Source organism: Pholis gunnellus (assembly GCF_910591455.1).
Source record: "Pholis gunnellus genome assembly, chromosome: 5".
Classification (NCBI taxonomy): domain Eukaryota; kingdom Metazoa; phylum Chordata; class Actinopteri; order Perciformes; family Pholidae; genus Pholis; species Pholis gunnellus.
In genome coordinates this window covers 25,601,988-25,623,153 of record NC_136531.1, presented here as the reverse complement: position 1 = coordinate 25,623,153, position 21,166 = coordinate 25,601,988, and the positions used below count along the sequence as shown (strand labels likewise).

The 21,166-nt window shown below is 43.0% G+C and overlaps 1 protein-coding gene across 1 annotated transcript; it reads right to left on the bottom strand.

Annotated features, from left to right (window-relative positions):
* Positions 1-2,263: 2,263 nt before the first annotated feature.
* tmem132a (transmembrane protein 132A) lies at positions 2,264-19,291 on the bottom strand (the record flags this gene model as incomplete). Its single annotated transcript, XM_079158764.1, has 13 exons — positions 2,264-3,181; positions 8,038-8,229; positions 8,321-8,540; positions 9,234-9,436; positions 10,766-10,909; positions 11,044-11,239; positions 11,531-11,683; positions 11,811-12,065; positions 12,184-12,324; positions 16,329-16,531; positions 16,613-16,825; positions 16,945-17,171; positions 19,225-19,291. The coding sequence occupies 13 exons, from the start codon at positions 19,289-19,291 to the stop codon at positions 2,264-2,266; spliced, it is 3,132 nt and encodes a 1,043-aa protein (XP_079014890.1).
* Between the last annotated feature and the right edge of the window lie 1,875 nt (positions 19,292-21,166).

Below are 21,166 nucleotides of genomic sequence, written 5' to 3'. Positions count from 1 at the left end.
GATCAGAGTGATGAAAGCAGGTCCCTTAGCTAATATGTGTATGTTTGAGATGGGAGATTGAAAAATAAGAAATAATGGATGACAAAGAGAACGATGATGTATGAGGTGTGTGGAATCTAAATGAAGTTGAATGGAATCGTGGGGGACTGTTGGTTTGTTTTGTTCCAGTGGCCCATTGTTCTTTGTTGGCGAGCTTTCTGTGTGTCTCTGTGAGGATGAAGCTTCTCTCTACATGGTTTTGATTCAACATGGTGAAGGATAATAGCATCGTTCATTAACTACTTAGTGAAAATGGAAATGAGCAGGGAATATGTGATGTGTGTGCATTTCTTTGAGCATGAAATCATTGAACACTATCTTCTGCCTGTTCTGCATTTGGGTCCAGTCCTGAATTTCTTGAATCATAACAGTACAAACATGGACACAGCTGCCGGATTTGAGAAGGTAATAATATTAACAGCCTTCTGCTCAGCAGCAACAACAACTCTAAGGTTGTGGAAAAGAAGACATCTCCAACTATAAAAAAAGTCACAGTATAGTATGTTGAAAAAAGAAAAATAAATCATAGTGTTTTATGTAAAAGAAAAGTTATAGTATACCAAAAAAAATGTGTACAGCATGTCAAGAATGTTTGAAAAAGTCATAGTATAGTATGTTAAAAAGTCATAAAAAGCAATAGCATAGTGCACTGAACAGGTAATAAAGAAGTCAAAGTATAGCATGTCAAAAAGTCTTAAAATGTCTCAGTACTTTGAAAAAGTCATAAAAATGTCATATAGGGTGTCGAAAAAAAAAAGTCTTGGTATAGTAGTATTTTTTATTTTCATTAGGGAACAGAAAAATAGGGACTACAGTTATCAACGATCAGAGGTACAAGTACATTGGATCAGTTTGACAATAACAAGATGAACCGTTACAAAGCACCAGCAGTGTCAGCCCTTCCTGGGGTAGCTGAACTTATTTGGGGTAAGTTCTAAGATGTTAGCAATCTACAACTGCTTCATAGAAAGTATTACTATTCCATGATACATAGCAATCACTAACCATCCAGAAAAAAACGAGTTAACACAATGTTGTCAGTATATGTTCTACGGAGAAGCAACGCCTTCAAGTGGCTCACCTCTGACCAAGGTGCTGCCCGAGGTACAGAACAACCCCTTGTTTATTAACGCTGGGCCTCTTTCTAGACTAACCCTCCAATGGCTTGATACATGTTAGTAGTTTTAATAATTTATAATTTTTTTTTACAGAATCATTTGGGATATAATGTATTCTATTGTGTCAGCTCTCAGTTTATACCAGTAGCTGGTTTGTTTATTTTCTACAGTAGTATCATTGTTGATGGGGCACATTTTAGTTTGTAAAATGTCCAAACTCAGGAAAAAGAGAACAAATAAAAGTGTTTATATTTGGGACAAACACCTAACCTCCATGGCAGCTCAAAGACACAAAGTCAACAAAGAAAAGGACAGAAAAGGACAAACAGATTTTGAAAATAAATGTGTTCAGGATGCTATGTGGGTCAATAGTTTTGTTTTAGCAGGAGCCCAGAATCCAGACTGCATATTTTCTGTTGCTTCACTTGGCTCTGAAGATGTGAAATGACATTTGCAGATTAAATTGTGACACGTTGCTTCCACATCACATAGTGTAGCATCATTTGAAGTGATGCTACAATATTTACCAACAGCCTGGAAAAAGCGATGTCATGGTTAAGCCCTGTCTGCTAAAAATGATGTTACCATTCAACAAAACTGCATCGTGAATTACTTTAGGAGAGAAACATATTTTGTCGTGGATTCTATTTGCTTTTGATGTATCACAAATAAGTGATTCTCAGGAGGTCAGGGTGGTGGATCGGTCAGAAAGCACAGGGCTTAAACCGGCGGATTGCTGGTTGTGTCTTGTATGTAGTTGTAGTTGTTTTGTTGCATTTTTGTTGCATTTTTGTCCTGTTTCAATATCGTAGTCATTTTAAGCCAAACCGTTTTTACCAAACCTAACACAGTAGTGTTGTTGCCTATAAAGCTAACAAAGTATTTTTGTAGCATTTTCAAACTGTTCGGTTCGGAAGAAAATACAATTCCTTCGAAACGTAATTGAGTGTGCAGGTTAGTTGTATGGGAAGTCATTTTGGAGGAGACAGTTTCCATTTGTCTCTTAGTGTAATATGACAGGAAGATAGAATGCTGTTACAATAATTCACTTCATGTTACTTTTGAGTACAGATTTGAGCTTAAATTCAGCTCGGCCTGTGCATATATCAGCAAATGATCTCTACCTCTTTAACATCCTCTTTATTGTTCATCTCATGCTGCTGCTTTATCTCGTCTTCACCTTCTCTCTTCTTTCTTTCCTCTTCCTCGTCTTCCTTTGTTCCTCCCTCTAGTTGTCCTTCCCTCTCCTCCATCATCATTGTCCTCCTTCTGTCTCGCAGGGCACAGGGCAGACAGTTTGCCAGGAAGAGGACAGCAGAGAGACAGAGCAGAGCGAGGACAACACCCACACCCACCTCCAGCTCTCTAGCTCCCTGTCCTTCATCTTGTTCCTCCCACTTTCCGTTTTTCTCCTGGCTAGGGGAGAAGTACACAGCGCCCTCCTCATGGCTGGGCATCAGCACAGCTCTTTCCAGATTGTTCCGACTGACCATCTCTCCGTACCCCACCTGGTTCCAGTGTCTCTCAGGTCTCTTCCCACTGATTTTATCATAGTAGTCATTGTTTACATTCTCACTTTCGTCTTCGTCAAAGTTCGATGCATAGATATCGCTGTCTGATTCACCCAGCGTACCTGAAATGCCAAGCTCAAACTTCTCCCCCTCATCATCCTTGTCCCCTGCTGGCTGCAGGAAGCCCAGGTCTAGGTTGACTCTTATCCAACCAGATCCTCTTGCCAGCCTCCTTGTTCCTCCTCCTCCATTGTTAGTCCAATCCCTGTGTCCTTCACTGATAGAGTTGGAGGTGATTGGCTGGTCAGCGCATGTTGAAACCAGAAGTTCTGCAGGCAGTAAAGGCCCGCCTCCATCCCCCTGGGCTAAGATGCGTGGGCTGGAACCTGGCACCACAACAACCACAGTCTCAGCCAATGACGAGAGACTTAGGAAAAAGGGAAGGTCGCTAAAGGAGGAGAGGAGGGAGGCGGTGTCGTCACTGAACTGGACCCAAACACTGATGGAAGCCTCCTGGAGAGACACAACAAGATACGAATGGAAATAAAATTAGGTCTGACAAGTCTTCTTAACTGTTTCACATTGTTACTTTAAATAAGTTAGCTAGGTGTTTTCAACTAATAAACTGCAAATTCTTTAATAGTGGCTTTGATTTTCCTCAACTTCACAGAGGACCAGGCCTTTATTAATAATGTCCCCTGTTTTTATAAGCATTTTCGGTCAGATTTTTGTAGAAGCCTCCATGGTTTCTGATCAGTTTTTTCTGTTTTAATTTGGCTGTTAATACAAACTTAACACTTCCTCCACAATTACCTGTTGTCTTGATAAATAAAAAACAAACTGATAACCACACAACATGTCGTTCTACCTTACCATTTTTTGTTCAGTGCTAGATACTGTCAATGAAACGCAACACTTCCTGCACAGATGTTTCATATTAATAGTCTTCCACTGACTATAAAGCCATCACATTGACATTAGCTCAAAGGCATCATTAAGCTCGAAACTTAGTCTTTGTCTGATCACATCTAAAGAGGGGTAAAATGTCTGTCGCACACTGTTGTTTGTATCAGGAATTATAATCAATTCCTGATTTCATTTGGAAAATTGTTTCAGAGTTGACAGTTCATGGAGAAAGCTAATTGCCCAAATTTAGTTCTAGAATGTAGTATTTTACAGTTACCATTCACCATGCTCCCACTTACTCTGTTACTGTCTCGTCTTTGGATATACCTATGCTGTGGGGCTAGACTGTTTCAGTTGAAAAATAATTTGAGAAAACAAAGATGAGCAAAGCTCTCAAAGCTAACAGATTGTGTCTTTTATTATGTGACAGTGATGTCCCAACAGGCATATTGTCCATTCTTTTCCATGTCTGATTGTATGAGGACCTAAGATGTTTGACTGAAGATGATGATGCTTGAGCTCATACTGTCACGCAATACGAAAAATTAAAAAAAAAGTCATAGTGTTTAAATAACTAAGCTGCCTGAGTGGGTATGTAGTGCCTGATTATTCTTTACTGTTTTTGAAATTTTCTTTACATGTATATTAAATTGGAAAAACTTGAATTCCTCTATTTCTTCATTCCATATCTTGATTTACATTTTTTCAAGTAAGCCATGTTTTCTAATGAAGTACACATAGAAACTGTCTTTTTAAAACTCAATACTAGATGATTATGTTGCAGTCACTGACGGACATCATCAAACCATGCAGTTAGGATCTCTGCTCGGTGACTTAGCTGGTAGATATATGACTGCATCATCTGCATAAAGCTGCAGCCGGCCTCCGTACAACTTCATTTATAAACAGACTGAAAAGCAGCAGACCGAGGAGTTAACCCTGGGGAATATCTATTCCATTGTGTCAAGAGGGTTGACTTTTCTTGGTCAACTTATACATACTCCTCTTTAGGAACATCACTGAAAATGTGTCCAGAGGCATCAGTAGATGTATGTTCACAGCTCACACCCTGAGTTATCCGTGACAGCCAGAAAAGACTGGACGACAACCATGAAAAATGTGGTGACTACTGGAGAGTCAGTGACAGCTCGGAGAGACGGCGAACGGGGCAGAACGGGCTGGCAACCTAATCTGTGTCCTCTGTGAGGAGGACTCCCAGAAAATGCAATGATGAAACTAATGGAAAGATACCCCCAGGGGTGCCCAAGGGGGGGAGCATGAGCACCCCAGTCGGACGGACACAACGACATCAGAGGCAGGCAGGGTACAATTAAGGGTTAGCAGTGTGCATGTGGCAGAATCTGCAAGAACGATCACGGCCTAAAGATCCACCAAGCGAAGAAGCTGCAGCTAAACAAAGTCAGAAAGGTTGTCTGTAAGGCAACGGTAAGCTCCACTCCAGGACCAAGTGGTTCTTCATACAAATTGTACAAGAACTGTCCCTATCTCCTCTGTGGAAGATCCCAGGTAAGTACAGAGTGGCTGAAGGGGTGTAGATCCCTAAGGAGGAAAACTCCACCCAGATAGACCAGTTTCGCATCATCTCTCTGCTGTGTGTCAATGCTAAGATCTTCTTCAGTGCTGTTTCAAATCAACTGGGCACCTACCTGGCAAAGAACACATCAGTCCAGAAGAGTAGCGTCTCAGGGATGCCAGGCTGTCTGGAGCACTCCGGTGTGGTGACACAGCTCATCAGGGAGGTCAGAAAGAACAAGCACAACCTGTCAGTGTTGTGGCTTGATCTGGTAAATGCATATGGTTCCATCCCACACAAGCTGCTGCAACTCAATCTGACCAAACATCATGTCCCCAGCAGGATCAAAGACCTCATCACTGATTACTACGGCAACTTCAGGATGAGGGTCTCTTCGGGAGCAATTACATCAGGATGGCACAAGGTTGAGATCGGCATCATCACAGGGTGCACTATCTCTGTGTCACTGTTCTCCCTAGCCATGAACATGCTCACAAAGTGTGTTGAACCAGAGTGCAGAGGTCCCAGAATGAATACCGCTCAACAGCAACCAGGGCATTCATGGAGGACCTCACAGTCACCACAGAATCAGTCCATCGCTGCCGGTGGATTCTGAAGGGGCTCGAGAAGCTGGTGGAGTGGGCCTGGATGTGTTTCAAACCCGCCAAATCAAGATCCATGGTGCTGTGGAAAGGGAAGGTGGAGGACAAGTTATGATTCAACATGGCAGGCACAGCCATTCCAACTATGACAGAGAAGCCAGAAGAGCATGGGCAATGTTTTTGACAGCTCTCTGAGGGACACAACTGCCATCCAGTCGACCTGCAATGAGTTGGATGACTGGCTGAAAGATGTGGACAACTCCCCAAAGAAACACCATCATAGGGAAGGAAGTCGCTTAGTTCAGGAGGAGGTGAGAACAGCAGCGAAGGAGACAAGAGCCTGCAAGGCAGTGGGTATGAAGCAACAGGGAGCTTGGACAAGATGGGAGAATGTGGTTGAGAGGAAACGGACATGGGCTGAGCTTTGGAAAGCCGAGCCACATCGCATGAAATTTCTCATCCAGGCAGTGTATGATATGCTTCCAAGTCCATCGAATCTGCACAGTATAGCAGAGTCACCTTCATGCTCACTGTTAGTATCCCTGGAACACAAACTCAGCTGCTGTATGAAAGCTCTCGGACAGGGTCGGTACCAATGGAGGCATAATCAAGTCCTTAAGACCATTGCTGAAGCTATCAGCGCAGGACTTCAGTGGGCAAAGTGGTCCAGACCCTCCAAGAAGGCAATCACTTTTGTCAGAGCTCGGGAACAGCCATGGAGAGCAAAGTGTCTCCCAGTGGAAGTTGGATGTCGGGGATTTGCAGCCCTTTCTTTGGCCAGAGTCTACAGCCAAACTGGGCATCGCGAAAGAAAGAAAGAGGAGAGCCACCCACAGTACCAGCAAAGCAGCAGAGAGGGCTTCAAGATGGCTGTGGATCAAAAGAGGAGGGCCGAGTCAGAGTAGCTAGCCACCTGGAAACAAGATTGGGTCAGATCAGCCCTGGCTTGGTCACCTGGAGGAGGGCGTATGATGTTGAAAGACCCAAAACACGCGATGATTCCAGGAACATCACAGAAGATGTTTTCAGAGGCATCAGTAGATGTATGTTCACAGTTAGAAGATATGACTCAAACTAATAAACTGCTTGTTTAGGAAAACATTATTTAGACAACTTAGACAGGAGAATGGCATAGTGTCAAATGCCTTCTTTAGAAAGAAACCCAGCACTGACGACATTACTCCCATCCAACGAATGCTTTACATTTTCAATGAAATAACAATTATCAGTATCTGTGGAATATTTTGGTCTTAATAACCAAATTGGGTGCATATTTCATTCAGCATTCTCCTCACCTTCCACTATCTGCATGTTACCTTTTTGCATGAGCACAATCGCTGAATCCTGTGCTTATGTGAACTTGTACCAACCAAGTTTAACCAATCATATAATGAAATCCATCTATCAATCAATATGCAACTTTTAGCGACAAGGGAGGTGTGTCTGGAGCCACAGTGCTCTGTAGCTCCGTAGCGAGGTAAATTCTAAGCTGCCCACATTAGCAAAGGATTTGATTTAATTCCCTCTTGTAATTGAATACTGCTAAAATATATACTAATTTAACTGGGGAATACATCATCGTACAGAAGCTAAAGGTGCTCTAACTTCCCTTTGACTGGGTTTTAATTTGACCATGTGAGCCATTATATGGAAGGTCATTTGAACACCACTTTCTTAGCACTGTGGCTTGTGTACACCACAATGCTATTATCTGAACATCTGCTTTGTTTGAGAATTCAAAGTGCCTTCCCAATGAAGAATTTGTGTTTAGACAAGGTAAATGGATGGTATAGCGCAGGGGTGTCAAACTCATTGTCGCTCTGGGGCCACATCAGCATCATGGTTGCCCCCAAAGGGCCGGTTGTCGGCGGGGGGGGGGGGTGGGGGGGGGTGGGGGGGGTGGGGGGGGGGGGGGGGGGGGGGGGTGCTCCTTCGTCTTCGGTGGGGGGGTGGGGGGGGGCGCCTGCTGCCACATACGCTGGTGGAGGTGTGCGCGGCGCGTGCGGATCGGGGAGGAGCTCCGCCGTGCGCGATACAACGGATATTTGTAAATTGTCCGACTTTTACATTTTTTTTTTTTGCTGGCGGATTCGCGGGCCACATAAAATGACGTGGCGGGCCGGATCCGGCCCGCGGGCCGTATGTTTGACACCCCTGGTATAGCGCCTTTTTTAGTCTTTCAACCACTCAATACACTACATGTCATTCATCCATTCACACCCATTCACACACTGATGACAGGGGCTACTATGTTCAGATTGACAGATGACTCATACCTCTGAGCCACAGACGACCCAATCAATTATCATAAATCGCCTTTCAGTCACCTGGTGATGGTTATACAAGATGTTGTAGGCAGTTACTGTTGCTGTTACAATGGAAGGGTGGGTTGGGTTAGCTGTGACTGACATGCCAAGACCACTGACAACTTGCACAGACAGGTCCCCAGGGGTAACGGGGTCAGAGGTCACAGTGATGTCACATCTGCCCAGCACGCCATCCCACTGCTCAGAGACGACCTGAGAGAAAGACACAGTAGATAAAGATGATAATGATGATGCTCAGTAAATGAAGATGTTCAAAGGGAATTGATGTACAACTATCACCTACATGGAGTGATGTCTTTCCTGGTTGTAAACCAATCAGGTTGTTCTGGGCGTCAAGGGAAGCCACTTGAGGGTCCTTGACTCTCAGCCAGTTACGGACCAGCTCTGTAACATCCACGAACCAATCAGATGAGCCCAGGAGGTGTGTAGTTCTGCTATAAGAATCCTGAGCTGTAAACTGAGTCAGAACCTGAATGGAGGAGCGTTGATAAACTGGTACACACCTGAAGAGACAGGACACACATGAAGAGCTACATGCCTTAACTCACCTGAGTGTGTCTGTGAGATAATACACCGATGCATAGGAGCTTGTGTCACAATCCATTAGAAAATACAAGCTTAGGCTTCTCTTCTCCTAAATATTTTGACCCAAAATGGTCATTACATTTAAACTTTGTTAATAATCAGTTATGATTATCAAAAAAAGTGGGCTAGTTTGGATAACTGTTATTCAATGAAAAAATGTGGTTAGGCCACACTGAAATCTGCTATAAATACAAGTGTAACAAATACAGGAAACATGTTTCACTAGTTTCACTTCAACATTGTAATGACATTAGTTGTACCAAAACATCCAACATATGTTTGTGTGTGAATTATCTTGCCTATTTACATAACCACCAACTAAACTGTATTGTCAGTCTTGGTCTCTGAGAAATCACAACGGTGATAATAGGAGAATTGATTCAGAACACTCACCACAGGACCACAAAGAGATTATGGTGAGACATCACAAATGCATAGACAGTTAACACTGTAGTGTAGAAGGCTGAGTGTCATGGCTGTTCCTTTATATCTATTTGTGATGGCCTTTCTTTCAAACCCTCTTTGGAGAAGAGTTGCAAAAACGAGTGATTGCTCTGTTGCATAAGAGGCTAAATAAACCACAGTAAAGACACAATGGGGCTGTCTCCTACCCTGTCTTTGTGAAGTGGTTCCAGCCATCGATGGCGTTGAGAACAGGGTCTGCCAAGGATACTCGCAGGGGCACTGATGGAGCCCACACCTCCACACACACAGAGCCACGAAGCGCACCCAGTAGAAACTCCACCACTGCACAGGTGTTACCCAACCCTGATTCGCTGCCATCCACAAAGAGGGTTGAGCAATCACTGGACACCTGTGGTTATGAAGGACACATACAGACAAGTGGAGAAGACTCCCATTAAACCAGCAATAGGACAACAGTACAGTATGTACATTCAGTATACCTTTTGTTGTGCTCTAATTCAATGTTAAAATGTAACAATATCACTTATTTAAAGTCCAGTAATCAATATAATTATATCATCAATTAGTTAAATGTGTAATGTGAAAGATGTTGCTTGTAGTAAGGAACCCCTCGCCTCTACAGCGTGTTTTTAAAGCCTCTCTCGGGTTCCTGTTTTGGTTCCACAGACAGCAGCAGGCAGCTTTTTTCAGTCTTCATTTAGCAGCTAAAAAGCCAAATATTTCCCTCAGGAGTTGGATTAGACCAAAAACAGAACTAACAGAGAGTGGATTTTGGACTTACATCCATTAGATGGACCCAAACATGACTCCAAATTGAATAATAATATTGCTCTGTGTCTGCTGGATGTGAAAATAAGCTGTTTGCTGAAACGTTAGATATAACAACTTCATGAGGCAATAATATCTCAGCTTACTGAATATTTAACTTTTAGGTAACGGTTTGATAAAAAAATTAAAAAGACTACTTAAAAAAAAACTTTAAAATACCCAGATGTCAGGAGAACAAATATCAGTTTAACACAAATAACCATATCATTGAACATGGTAAGAGTTCTACCAACCTTGGTATAACCTTAACAGCATCAGGCAGATTCAACATGGCAGTGAATACATTAAAACACACTTTATAATTTCCAAATTTCAAATAAAATCAGCCCAGTGCGCTGTAGTTACTTAGTAATCTAGCTATACCTGCTGGGACAAACTTCCAACAGAATCTTTCTATGCAGAATTCTGCAAACAAATAGGATGGCCTCTGCCATCAGTGTATACATCTGAGTGTGAATGGGGTAAGGGTTGGCATGAAGTGTACAGTGCTCTGTGGTCAGAGGACTTGGTGCTATATAAAAGCAAGTCCATTTACCATAATTGTCTGTTATGACCCGTTGTATACAGCTACAGATAAAACATAGTTATTTTTCAGGTATGTTCTATATTTCGAGTCAACCTAGTCTTTACAGTTTTTCGGGAAACATTTTGGAGACTGCTCAGTTCAGCCTTCGCGGTCTTCAAAGGACACGGTCGACGTAAGGACTGCGTCCTCCGAAGGATGCAACCGCTGGATTGGGACACAGTTTATGTTTTGGCTTAATCTGTCCTGGACAAAGATGATGTGATTCTTCTGAATCTGGGTAACACAATTAACGAGCAAACCTGTACTTTGTAAAATATCAGACTGATCTTTTGACAGATTTGTTTGTGTTTGAGTGTGTTGCACCTTGACAGTGTTCTCGTTGGTAGAGTGGCACGTGACTGCAGAGGTGACATCTGACACCTTCCCATTATGGTTTATGGCCAGCACAATGACAGGAAGTGACACTGGATGGTTGGTCAGTATGGCTGTGTTGATAATTGTGTTACCCTGAGTATAGAGGATTAGAACAAATATGTATAAACAGATCAGATTGTATGAATCTTTAAAACATTTGAAAGATTATAAAAAAAAATGACGATCCCTGGATTGGGATTAAATGAATGACTGAATAGATGAAGTACCTCTGTGATGGGAGCGATGCTAAAGATGTGTCGATCAGCAAATGAGAAGATGCTCACTGCTGCTCCATGTGGCGATAGGGGTTTTATATGCCCAGAGTACTCCACCCACCAGTCAGCAGACACCGTCATGGCAACACCGAAGCTCTGCCTCAGGCCATGGACTGACAGACACACCACCTGCTTTAGTAAAGTGGGACTGCAGGACAACAGAGATCAGAGACTGAGCTTCTAGTATGTATAGATCTGTCATGGTCCAAACTTTCCTGAGGAAGGGGTGTACTAAGAAGCAGGTTCAACAGAGCCAAGCTTTCTTTGCATTAGCTGGCTCAACAAAACCTAAATGCCCAATCAGTGATGAAGGGTATCCTGATGGTGGTTATCAACTTTCTTTGTTAAACAAGTTAGTGTCATCAGGCTGTGTGCACGTTACAATGTAAGGGGGCATTTAGTGTGTTTGCTGGCTACTGTGATTGAACTCTTGACCTACTTGTGTGTGTGCTTGTGTGTGCTGTGTTTGTGGCACAGGATAGACACCACGTCGTGTTTGGAGCCTTGGCTTCTCTCCAGGGTCACTGCCCACAGATCAGAGGTCAGAGTTTTCTGAGCCACCATGGACACCAAGCCCTTCTTCACCTTCAGCCTGAAGACACACAGATTCTGAATGTAAAACTATCAGAGTGGTTGGTAGCTAGTGATACAGACTGTAATACAAAACAGTATTTTAAGAATGTGAAAGTAGTGTTGTAGTGATATCATTTTGTGTTTACCTTATGACAACAAGCTCACTGCTGAAGTTAGCTCTCACATTCAAAGACACTCTGATTGGCTGTCCTATCAGGACCGGGCCCCTGTGATAGCGAATCATGACATGGGGGTCCAAGCTAAGCTCCTCCTCTTCCTGCACGTTCAAACATGTTTCTTCTTCTTTGGTCCTGCTCTGCTCTCTCGCTTCCTCCTTCAGTGTGACTGCTTTGATATGGAAGAGCTGCCTCTGGGACTGAGCTGCTCTGTCCTCCACACATCTGGATTGACGGTCAATTGGTAGAAAAGATCGATAGATTTTGGTCAATGGCAGAAAGACATTAATTCTCGGGCAGCAAAAAAAATAATCTCTCTACATGTTCCCATTCATTCACATACCCTGGTGGTGTCAGATTTAAGTCAGCCACAGTGTCAGAGGAGGAGTAGTAAAGCTGTATTTGGTTTCTGATGGGTATCCGTTGGTATCTGAGGGCCCATGGAACAGGCCCCTGGGTGTCCTCATCAACACCTTGGGGGTATCTGAATGAAAGCATACATTTATTTGTCACACAGGCAACTGATCATCATCATCTACAAACCATAAAGGGAAAACAAGGATCCATGGAAACTGCTTCAAAGACCTCTGTCCATGCACAATTTTACTCTTTAACCAGGTTCATTCACTTCCACCCTCCAAGACAATATGTCCTGCCCGTGCTTTCTTTACGACTTTTGTAATCAAACCCAGTTCCGTAAGCAAGTTAACTAACTCTCCGTTAACTGTTCATTGTTCTGCGGTTCTGATTACTCACCCTATAAGTGATTCGAACTGCCTTTCAATCGGGAGAGTCAAAGCAAAGCGAAGTAAAAATATTGTTTATTTTATGAGATATGTGATAATAAAGTCTTGACAGTGTCTTTGGAATTTCGACTCAACAGGAACAATTGTAGTCGAGGGGCTTCTCCCCTTAGCAGCAGCAAGATAAATCCCCCATGGAGTCTAGACTTAGGCGGTGGCTGTTGATGATTCTGCTGAGACTGGCAGGCTAACGAAATGATGACTGATAAATATGCGAAGATTGAGCAGTGATGGGGAGGTGAAGGGGCATGTTCAACAACAGCATGAATGTACACACATCTAGCTGACTGTCGGAGGTCTTATTCCGTCACCCCTTCGACCTTTCTGAACCGCCCCAAGATCCATTTGGAAAGAGCGTGTTCAGATAGGGAGAGATGTTGTTGTTGTTTTTGACCTCAGGCCACCCTAGGCCGGAAATAAGTAAAGGAGAAGATGGAATGGCGATACCAGATAGAGTTGGATGAGATGGGGAAAGGGGGAGGATGTCATATCAGAGAGAGATATTGGGGTGTTGTTCATGCACTGCTAGTTGGAATGCCATGGGTCTGAATTCACCTGCAAAACGTAAGTCATTAATTAAATAAAACATTAAACACTAAAATTGCCTTTATGCAGGAAACCCACCTTAAGCCTGAAACTTTTCAGAGGGTCGGTAGGCCAGGTCTACCACTCCTTCTTTCAAGCAAGGCACGAGGGGGTTGCATACTTGTTCATAAATCAGACCCATTCTCTTCTCACTACCGTTTTTGTTTTGTCATGTTTTTCCAACACATTCTCACACCAATACATCAAATAATGCAGCTTCGTCAGTGGCATTAAGCTCCAAAGTATGATGCTCTTTGTATTCCTCTAGCGTCACTTTTGCATGTCTCAGTGACCGGGTGTCCATATACGCTTGTTACAACATAAACTCCAGTCCTCACAGGAAGTTAGGTTTGTGTAACAAAACCACTTCGTTAGTTTAGGAATACAGCATGGTCGGGTTAGGCTTGACTATGTACGTGAATACCACACATGAGTCACGTGACTGATGACACTAATGACTCGTGTGACTAACGACTGACGTGACAGAAAGTACGACGGTGTGTTTTGTTTGACCCATCCACTTCCCCTCCTCTCTGCCCTGTGTGGGCTATCGCTTATTTAACCTATGTTAGTTACTCTGATGGGTGCGTCGCGTACACATGCTAAATGTGCATTGATGTCTGAGGAGCACTGGCTTGAATTATCCTTTAATCCTTCTTTATGACAACAAATTACTCTCCTCTGTCAGCTTGAGCTCCTACAGCTCTATAGTAATATCTACTAATGAGAAGAGTATCTGTCTCTCCTGGTCTTTATCCGAACTGAAGGCAAGGTATGTAGACTCACTTGACGTAGATCTTTTCAAAGAATTACTTACAAAAGGGCTGAATTTAATAACTTGGTGTCCAACAAGGCAACATAATCACTATTCAATCATTCCAGAAGTATTATGAGCTTGGATAATCCACTGCATATCCCTTAAGTTAATAATGCTGATCGTTTGTCCGTCCATCCATCCATCCATCCATCCATTTGCTTCCGCTTATTCAGGGCCGGGTCGAAGGGACAGCAGGCTTACAAGGGTGTTCCAGACATTCCTCTCCCCAGAAACGTTTTCCAGCTACTCCTGGGGAACCCTGAGGCGTTCCCAGGTCAGACGAGATATGTAACCTGTCCAGCATGTTTTGGGTCTACCCAGGCCATTTGGACAAGCCTGGAGAACCTCAAAAGGGAGACTAATTTCGGCCCCTTGCATCCACGATCTCATTGTTTTGGTCACTACCCAAAGCTCATGACCATAGGTGAAGGTCATAACATAGATGGACTGGTAAATAGAGAGCTTTGCTTTCCGGCTTAGCTCCCTCTTTGGGTTGGAAGAGGGAAGAGAGTCATGGTTTTCTAGCAGAGAACCATGGCTTCAGACTAAGAGGTACTGACTCACATTGCAACTGCTTCACACTTGGCTGCAAACTGCCCCAGTGCGTGCTGAAGGTCACGTTCTGAAGGAGCCAATAGAACCACATCATCTGCAAAAAGCAGGGTTGAAATTCTGAGGTCCCCAACCCGACACTCTCTTCCACCCGGCTGTGCCTTTAAGTCCATGACAATCACAAACAGGATTGATGACAAGGGACAAATCTGGCGGTGGCCAACACACACTAAAAATGTGCTTGACTTTGTGTTGAGTATCCGGACACGACTCTTATCAAGATCGTATGGCTCGTAGCAACGACCCAAAGTACCCTGTATTTCCACCCCCCACAGGACTGCCCAAGGGACACAGTTCTAGACCTTCTCCAAGTCCACAAAACACATGTAGACTGAATGGCCTAATGCCGAGACCCATGTGCCAAGGCCTGGCCACCAGACGCTTGCTGGTGAGCTCCCATTCCAGGTCTGGCTCCAGAAGGGGGCCCTGGTTTTCCTTTTTCTGGGCATGGTGCGATGGTATAACTATAAATCCTTTAAACAATCAATGACCAATAGAGGGAAAAAAGGAAAGCAATTATGTATTTTTAGCTGGTTCCAGCTTTAAAGTCTCTCCACCTGAACATTGACGGTCTCTTCCTTGGCTGACACAGCTGCTGTTTTGTTTTGGTTGTTTCATACATTACACATCTACACATGCTGACACTACTGATTATTGACTCTCCATGTTTGTTTGGTTTAGTCTGTAAATAAATATGCTTATTTATTACTTTACCACTTGTCTTTTCTCCCTTTATGTTGCAGCCATTGAGCCGGGGATTCGTCCTAACTTGATTGACCAGGTTTAGATTTGTGTAGTATCTTGCTGCTGCTCAGGGCAGACGCCCCTCAATTACAAATCTTTTTTGTTTAAATGTAATTAACCCCTTCGCTGTTGCGACTGACTCAAGATTTCCACTGTTGGTCTTTCTTTCATCTATCTCTTGCCAGAATTATAAAAGGCATTCTCCAAAAAACAAAGAAATAGCATTAGCATTATCTTAGTTTTTATTTTAATACTGGGCTGTAAACAGAACTATATTTAAATATGCTGCATGTCTCTCTTGTGTCTCCTTGGCATTACCATTACCCATGTTCCAATGTTATTGTATTTAAAGATGAAATAACAGTTACAACTCTTCTACTCTCTATGCACTCCAATCCTCTGTTCCCTCCCTCTAATACTGTTAGAGGGAGTTTTTGTAACACCATGGGATTGTCTCTGTAAAGTATCTTTGAATGAACATTTGCATCTTTTAATCAGTTAGTATTAACAACGCTTTAGTTGGCTGTTTAGTTTCCTATACCACTGACCGTTCCCTGCTTTCCTATTATGTTGAACTTTTAACTCTTCTCACATTGCTAGTGAGGCATGCAATTATGATGCTCTGGAAGAGTCCTTGTCCCTCTCTCATACCCACTGGATAAAAGATACCTTCTCCTTTGTGAAATTAGAAAAAATCAAATACTACATTTGTGGCTCTAACATAAAATCTTTTGAATAAAACCTTTAGAACATCAGAGAATCAAACAGATTTGTCCCTGCTGTTCTTTGGAAGAGGCTATAATGAAATCATTGCACCAAACGTTTCAGAAACTATTAAGATAGGCTAGCCAATATAAACATCTCCAAGTAGAAACCCAAAAGTATGAACTTTAGAATTTGCATAATATGTCTCTGTTAAAACATCACCTCAGTGAAGGAGAAGTATGCTGGTGGTTGGCATGGTTGCCGTGATGATGTCCTCTCTGTTGCCGTTCTCGCTTCTCTATCCGGCGACGGTGGTGGTGGTTACTGTGCCACTTTTCCAAATCCTGATGTGATTGGTTGGTGTGTTGATCCTCAAACCAATCATTAGGCAGTGTCAGAGTTACCACGCAAAGCCCTAGAGGAGGCTGGAAAACAGGAAGTGGTGTAATGAATAAATTAGAAGAAAAGAGCGAAACCACTAGTTAGAGATATAATCTGGTCCTCACCTGTGTGATACAGGAGGCTTTGTGCTCCTCAGTCTCCTTGAAGGCATGCAGGGTGATGCAGGTCCCTTGTGTGCTGTTGTCACCCCGCTTGTGGAACAGCGTCCTCACCCTGAACCTCTTCTGCCTGCCCTTATCCCTCTCTCTCTCCACATGCTCTGAGAGGAGAGAGGCGGTCAGAAGGGTAGAGAGAGGGAGGAGAGGCTCTGATATGAGCTGTGGAAAAAGAAAGAGGTATGTTACTAGTTAGCTTGAGCAGTTTCAGTAGAATTAGTAAACACTCACATCATCAGTCAACTTCCCCACAAATCTCTGTCTGGTCATTTTTTAAATACCTGTGTAACTGAGTAAGGGCCAAATGAAGCCTGGAGACCTGGTCTTGGGGCCTTGCCAGGCGGGCGCAACATGAACAGGCTCTGAGAGAAGGAGAACGGGGTGGAGTTGGAGAAAAGAGGGCCCAGCTCCACCTGAGACAGAGGGAGGAACTGCCAGGCTGGAGGGACAACCGACATGTGGACCGGCAGGGAGAGAGGGAGAGGAGGCTGCATGAAGGATGGAGGGACTGAGGGAATAAAAAGGAAAAGATAGTAGTCATTAGTAATCATCAGTAATCATTATATAAAGCAGATGTCTTAAAACAACAACAAAACAACACTGGCTCGGTGTGGGAGTGAGGTGCTTGAGACAGGAGAATAGGTTCAAGGGCAATTGGTGGACAAGTAGAGAATGGAAATAGTTTTGGGTTAGTTAGAATGTTGCTGGAGGGAGTGACAGAGAGAAAGAAAATAAAATCTGGACTACATCCTTTAAGAAAAAGGTGAAAATAGAAAAGTTATGTAACAGAATTCATGGTTGAAAAGAGCGGGACAAAAACATCAAGGAGCGAACGGCACTGAAGCTGGAATGAACAATAAATATTTCCATAAACCGATACACTCTCTCTAGTGAGTGAGTACCACAGACAAACAACAAATCTAATTACCACAGAAAAGACTCACCTAAAATCCAAAAGAGCAGCAGAATGCTAACTCCTCTTCTGCCCCAGCACACACCGGCCCAGCTGAAATCTGCCATCTCTACAGACCTGATGCAAAAATATTAAACTATTCTGTATTAAATATTATCATCCAATAGAAACATTTAATACACATGCAGTAAATGTTTGACATTTTAATTATTCAAGTGTATTTCCCTAGCCCTAGTTGCACTTTAGAACGTATCCATTTACTAGCTTCTTCTGTAGCTTTCAACCGAAACACAGGTCTTCATCTGCAGGTCAGCTGTGAAGCTCAACTTTTAAGCCAATATGTAAGGGAAGTCCTTAAAGTCCTCAGAATAATGAACATTAGAACATCTACTGTTGAGACAAACAGTTGAGCAAATTTCAGTTGCTGATAAATTGATCGTTTGTCCGTCCATCCATCCATCCATCCATCCATTTGCTTCCGCTTATTCAGGGCCGGGTCGAAGGGACAGCAGGCTTACAAGGGTGTTCCAGACATTCCTCTCCCCAGAAATGCTTTCCAGCTACTCCTGGGGAACCTGATAATACTGATAAAACATTTGATATGGTCAAAAGCTCCAGAACCAGCACGTAAATGCTACATTAATGTTAAATTGTAGCTTCTAATTAATCAGGCTAACTTGCTCAAGATGAGTCAACATGTTAAACATACAATGATGGATGATGTACACTATGGTTAGCTAGCTAGCTAACAGTTATGGTTGGATATAGTCTGGGTGTTCTGGAATAGCCCAGTAATGTATTGGTTTCTTGTATAGTCCACTTATAGTCCATTGTTTTATGTCGCTCACCATGAAAACAATGGCAATGGAAAGTCAAGTATCCTTTTTTGTGGTGGAAACATTAATTAAATGCATCCATGTGACTATGCAATGGTCAGATCCGACCTAACATTAAAACCCAAATAATACCTTCCACACATTAGGGGGCGCTATGGAGCCCACTAAACAAACACAAACTCAATCACTGTATATTCCCAAAGGTTCCTGAGTTTTGGAGTAAACAGAGGACGTTAAAAATGCGTTTGCATGCTAAAAGTGATGAGGGTGCACAATGGAGCCATGCCAAGCTCAAGCCAAATTACCACACCAAATTCGAACTGATTTCTCATTTGTACAAGGGTGCGACGTTTCATGAGTTTTTGTGCTTCCTAAAGTCCTCAAAGATGTGTTTGTAAAATGAACCCCAACCTCGGAAGTGAGCATCACACTGGTTCCTTGTTTAAAAGCCAATGGGATTTTTCTTACCCTAACCTGGTGGAGGGTTTTCTGTGCCTCACTGGAGCTGTATTGTTGGGGATAATAGCTCAGGGTTAGGGTTTCCCCCCATGGCAAAGAGCTGTGTGCTTATACCTGACACAAAGTCAACTCCACCAGGGTTGTCCTTTTTCACAGAATCGGTTTGTTATTGTCACGGACAGAATTTCAAGGCGGAGCCGGGGGGAGAAGAGAGTGAGGTTTGGAGGCCCCCAGAATTGTAACTCTGCGTCAGCAGTGATGCGGGTGTTGTATTGGATCGTTGTGGTGAAGCAGGAACTAAGCCAGAAGACAAAGCTCTTGATTTACCAGTCTATCTACGTTCCGACCCTCACCTATAATGCACTTTGGGTAAGCTTCCTTATGGTAGACAAAAGGAGCCAGCTGAGGGGGTTTGGGCATCTGATCAGGATACTTCCTGGATGCCTCCTTTTAGAGGTTTTCTGGGCATGTTCGACTGATAAGAGTCCCATGGTTAGACCCAGAACACGCTGGAGGGATTATATATCTTATATGGCCTGGGAAAGCCTTGGGGTTCCCAGGCAGATTTGGAAAGCGTTGCTAGGAAGAGGGACATCAGGAATAACTTCCTAAGCCTGGTGCCTCCGCAACCCGGCCCTGGATAAGTGGAGAGTAAATGGATGGATGGTATAAGCATTAAAAGTAAGTTTATTTACACATTTTGTTCAGCAAGATAATCTTCAAAAATTAACACCACTTTTTAAATAGCTAATGTTAGGCTATAATGGCTCCTGTCCATGTTGATGTGTCCTTGGGTAAGACACTTACCACCAACCAAGTTAACTACACCATGTTCGCATGAGTTTGAGTATACACAACAAGGCTTTAAGGGCAAGCCAGTTGTTAGCAACCGTCTTTTTAAGACACTTCAAATCTTAAAAAAAACCAACGTATTTTATATCGTTTAACTCAGGGGTCGGCAACCTTTACTATCCAAAGAGCCATTTTGCCCTATTTTCCACCAAATAAAATTTGTCTGGAGCCACAAAAGCTATTTGATGTCAAATTTCTCGCCACGTATCAAGCATTAAGGTAAGCCAGCATCGTTGGCAGTGAAAGCAAATGAATACGTCCACGCAGAATTAAACTCTATTTTCCTTCGTGACTTTTCTTCTTTTGGATTTATCCATCGATAGTTTACTGAGGGTGGAGGTCTACAAATCAAGATCAAGCAGGTACAAGAAAAGACAATTCATGATTTAAGATGCAAGTGGCGGAGCGTGTAGCGCGGCCGTTTTTGAATATATATTACTATTTTGCTTGACAGGGTTCGAATCCAGGTTGATGCGATCTTTCCATAAATATATTTTCTTCAATGTATTTCTTCATACGTGGCTGTGATGTAGTTCTCACTTATATAATCGTAATCCCCGCAATATATATGAGATGTGGCTTTTAGATCTCCAGCAATACGTTTGTGAATGTGTGACGAATCTGGCAACAGAGGCAGAAAACAGCTGCTGCTGTTACGCGAACACACGCACGCATGGAAGGGAAACCAGTAGGTTTGAAAACCAGTAGGACCGGCACCCACTGCATGCCCAGTGAACGTGAATAGTCACGTGATATTTGTTTTCAGGCGTTTAAGTCTGGACGGAGATCATTGAGAAAACGATGCTTAAACGCCGTGTGGACGGCGGACTCAGGGAGCCGCAACAGAAGAGCCAAAGAGCCGCATGCGGCTCCGGAGCCACAGGTTGCCGCCCCTGGTTTAACTAAACGTTGAAACATTTTAAGCTGCGGTTAACAGCAGACCTCATTTCATGCATCTAACCAAAAGAACATTGAAAAAACCCCTTGACTTTGAGACGAGGGAACTTGAAGTGCAAAATACTAACTCATCTCCGAGTTTTAGGACATTTTCCTGTGGCACAAACTATGTCCCAACTTAGGCCTTCCACACATTAGGGGGCACTATGGAGCCTGCGAAACAAACATGACGGCAATCACTGTATATTCTCATCATATTTTAAGGTTTCGCCAAATTTTGGAGTATACCAAAATGCGTTTGAAGGCTTTAGTAGTTTTAACATGGCTGAAAATGTTCACGAATTTAAGTGCATCCTAAAGCTCTTAAACATTAGTTCATGAAATGAAAATGAATGCACAAAATCCAACATGACTGACTTCCAAGGACTGTTTGGCTTTTGTGCTAGTGCACTAACTAACTAAGAAAAGTCGATTTTTAAACATGTGGGTTCAAACAACAACCATTTATTTATGAAAAACAAGAGCTCTATTGGGTTCATTGACTGA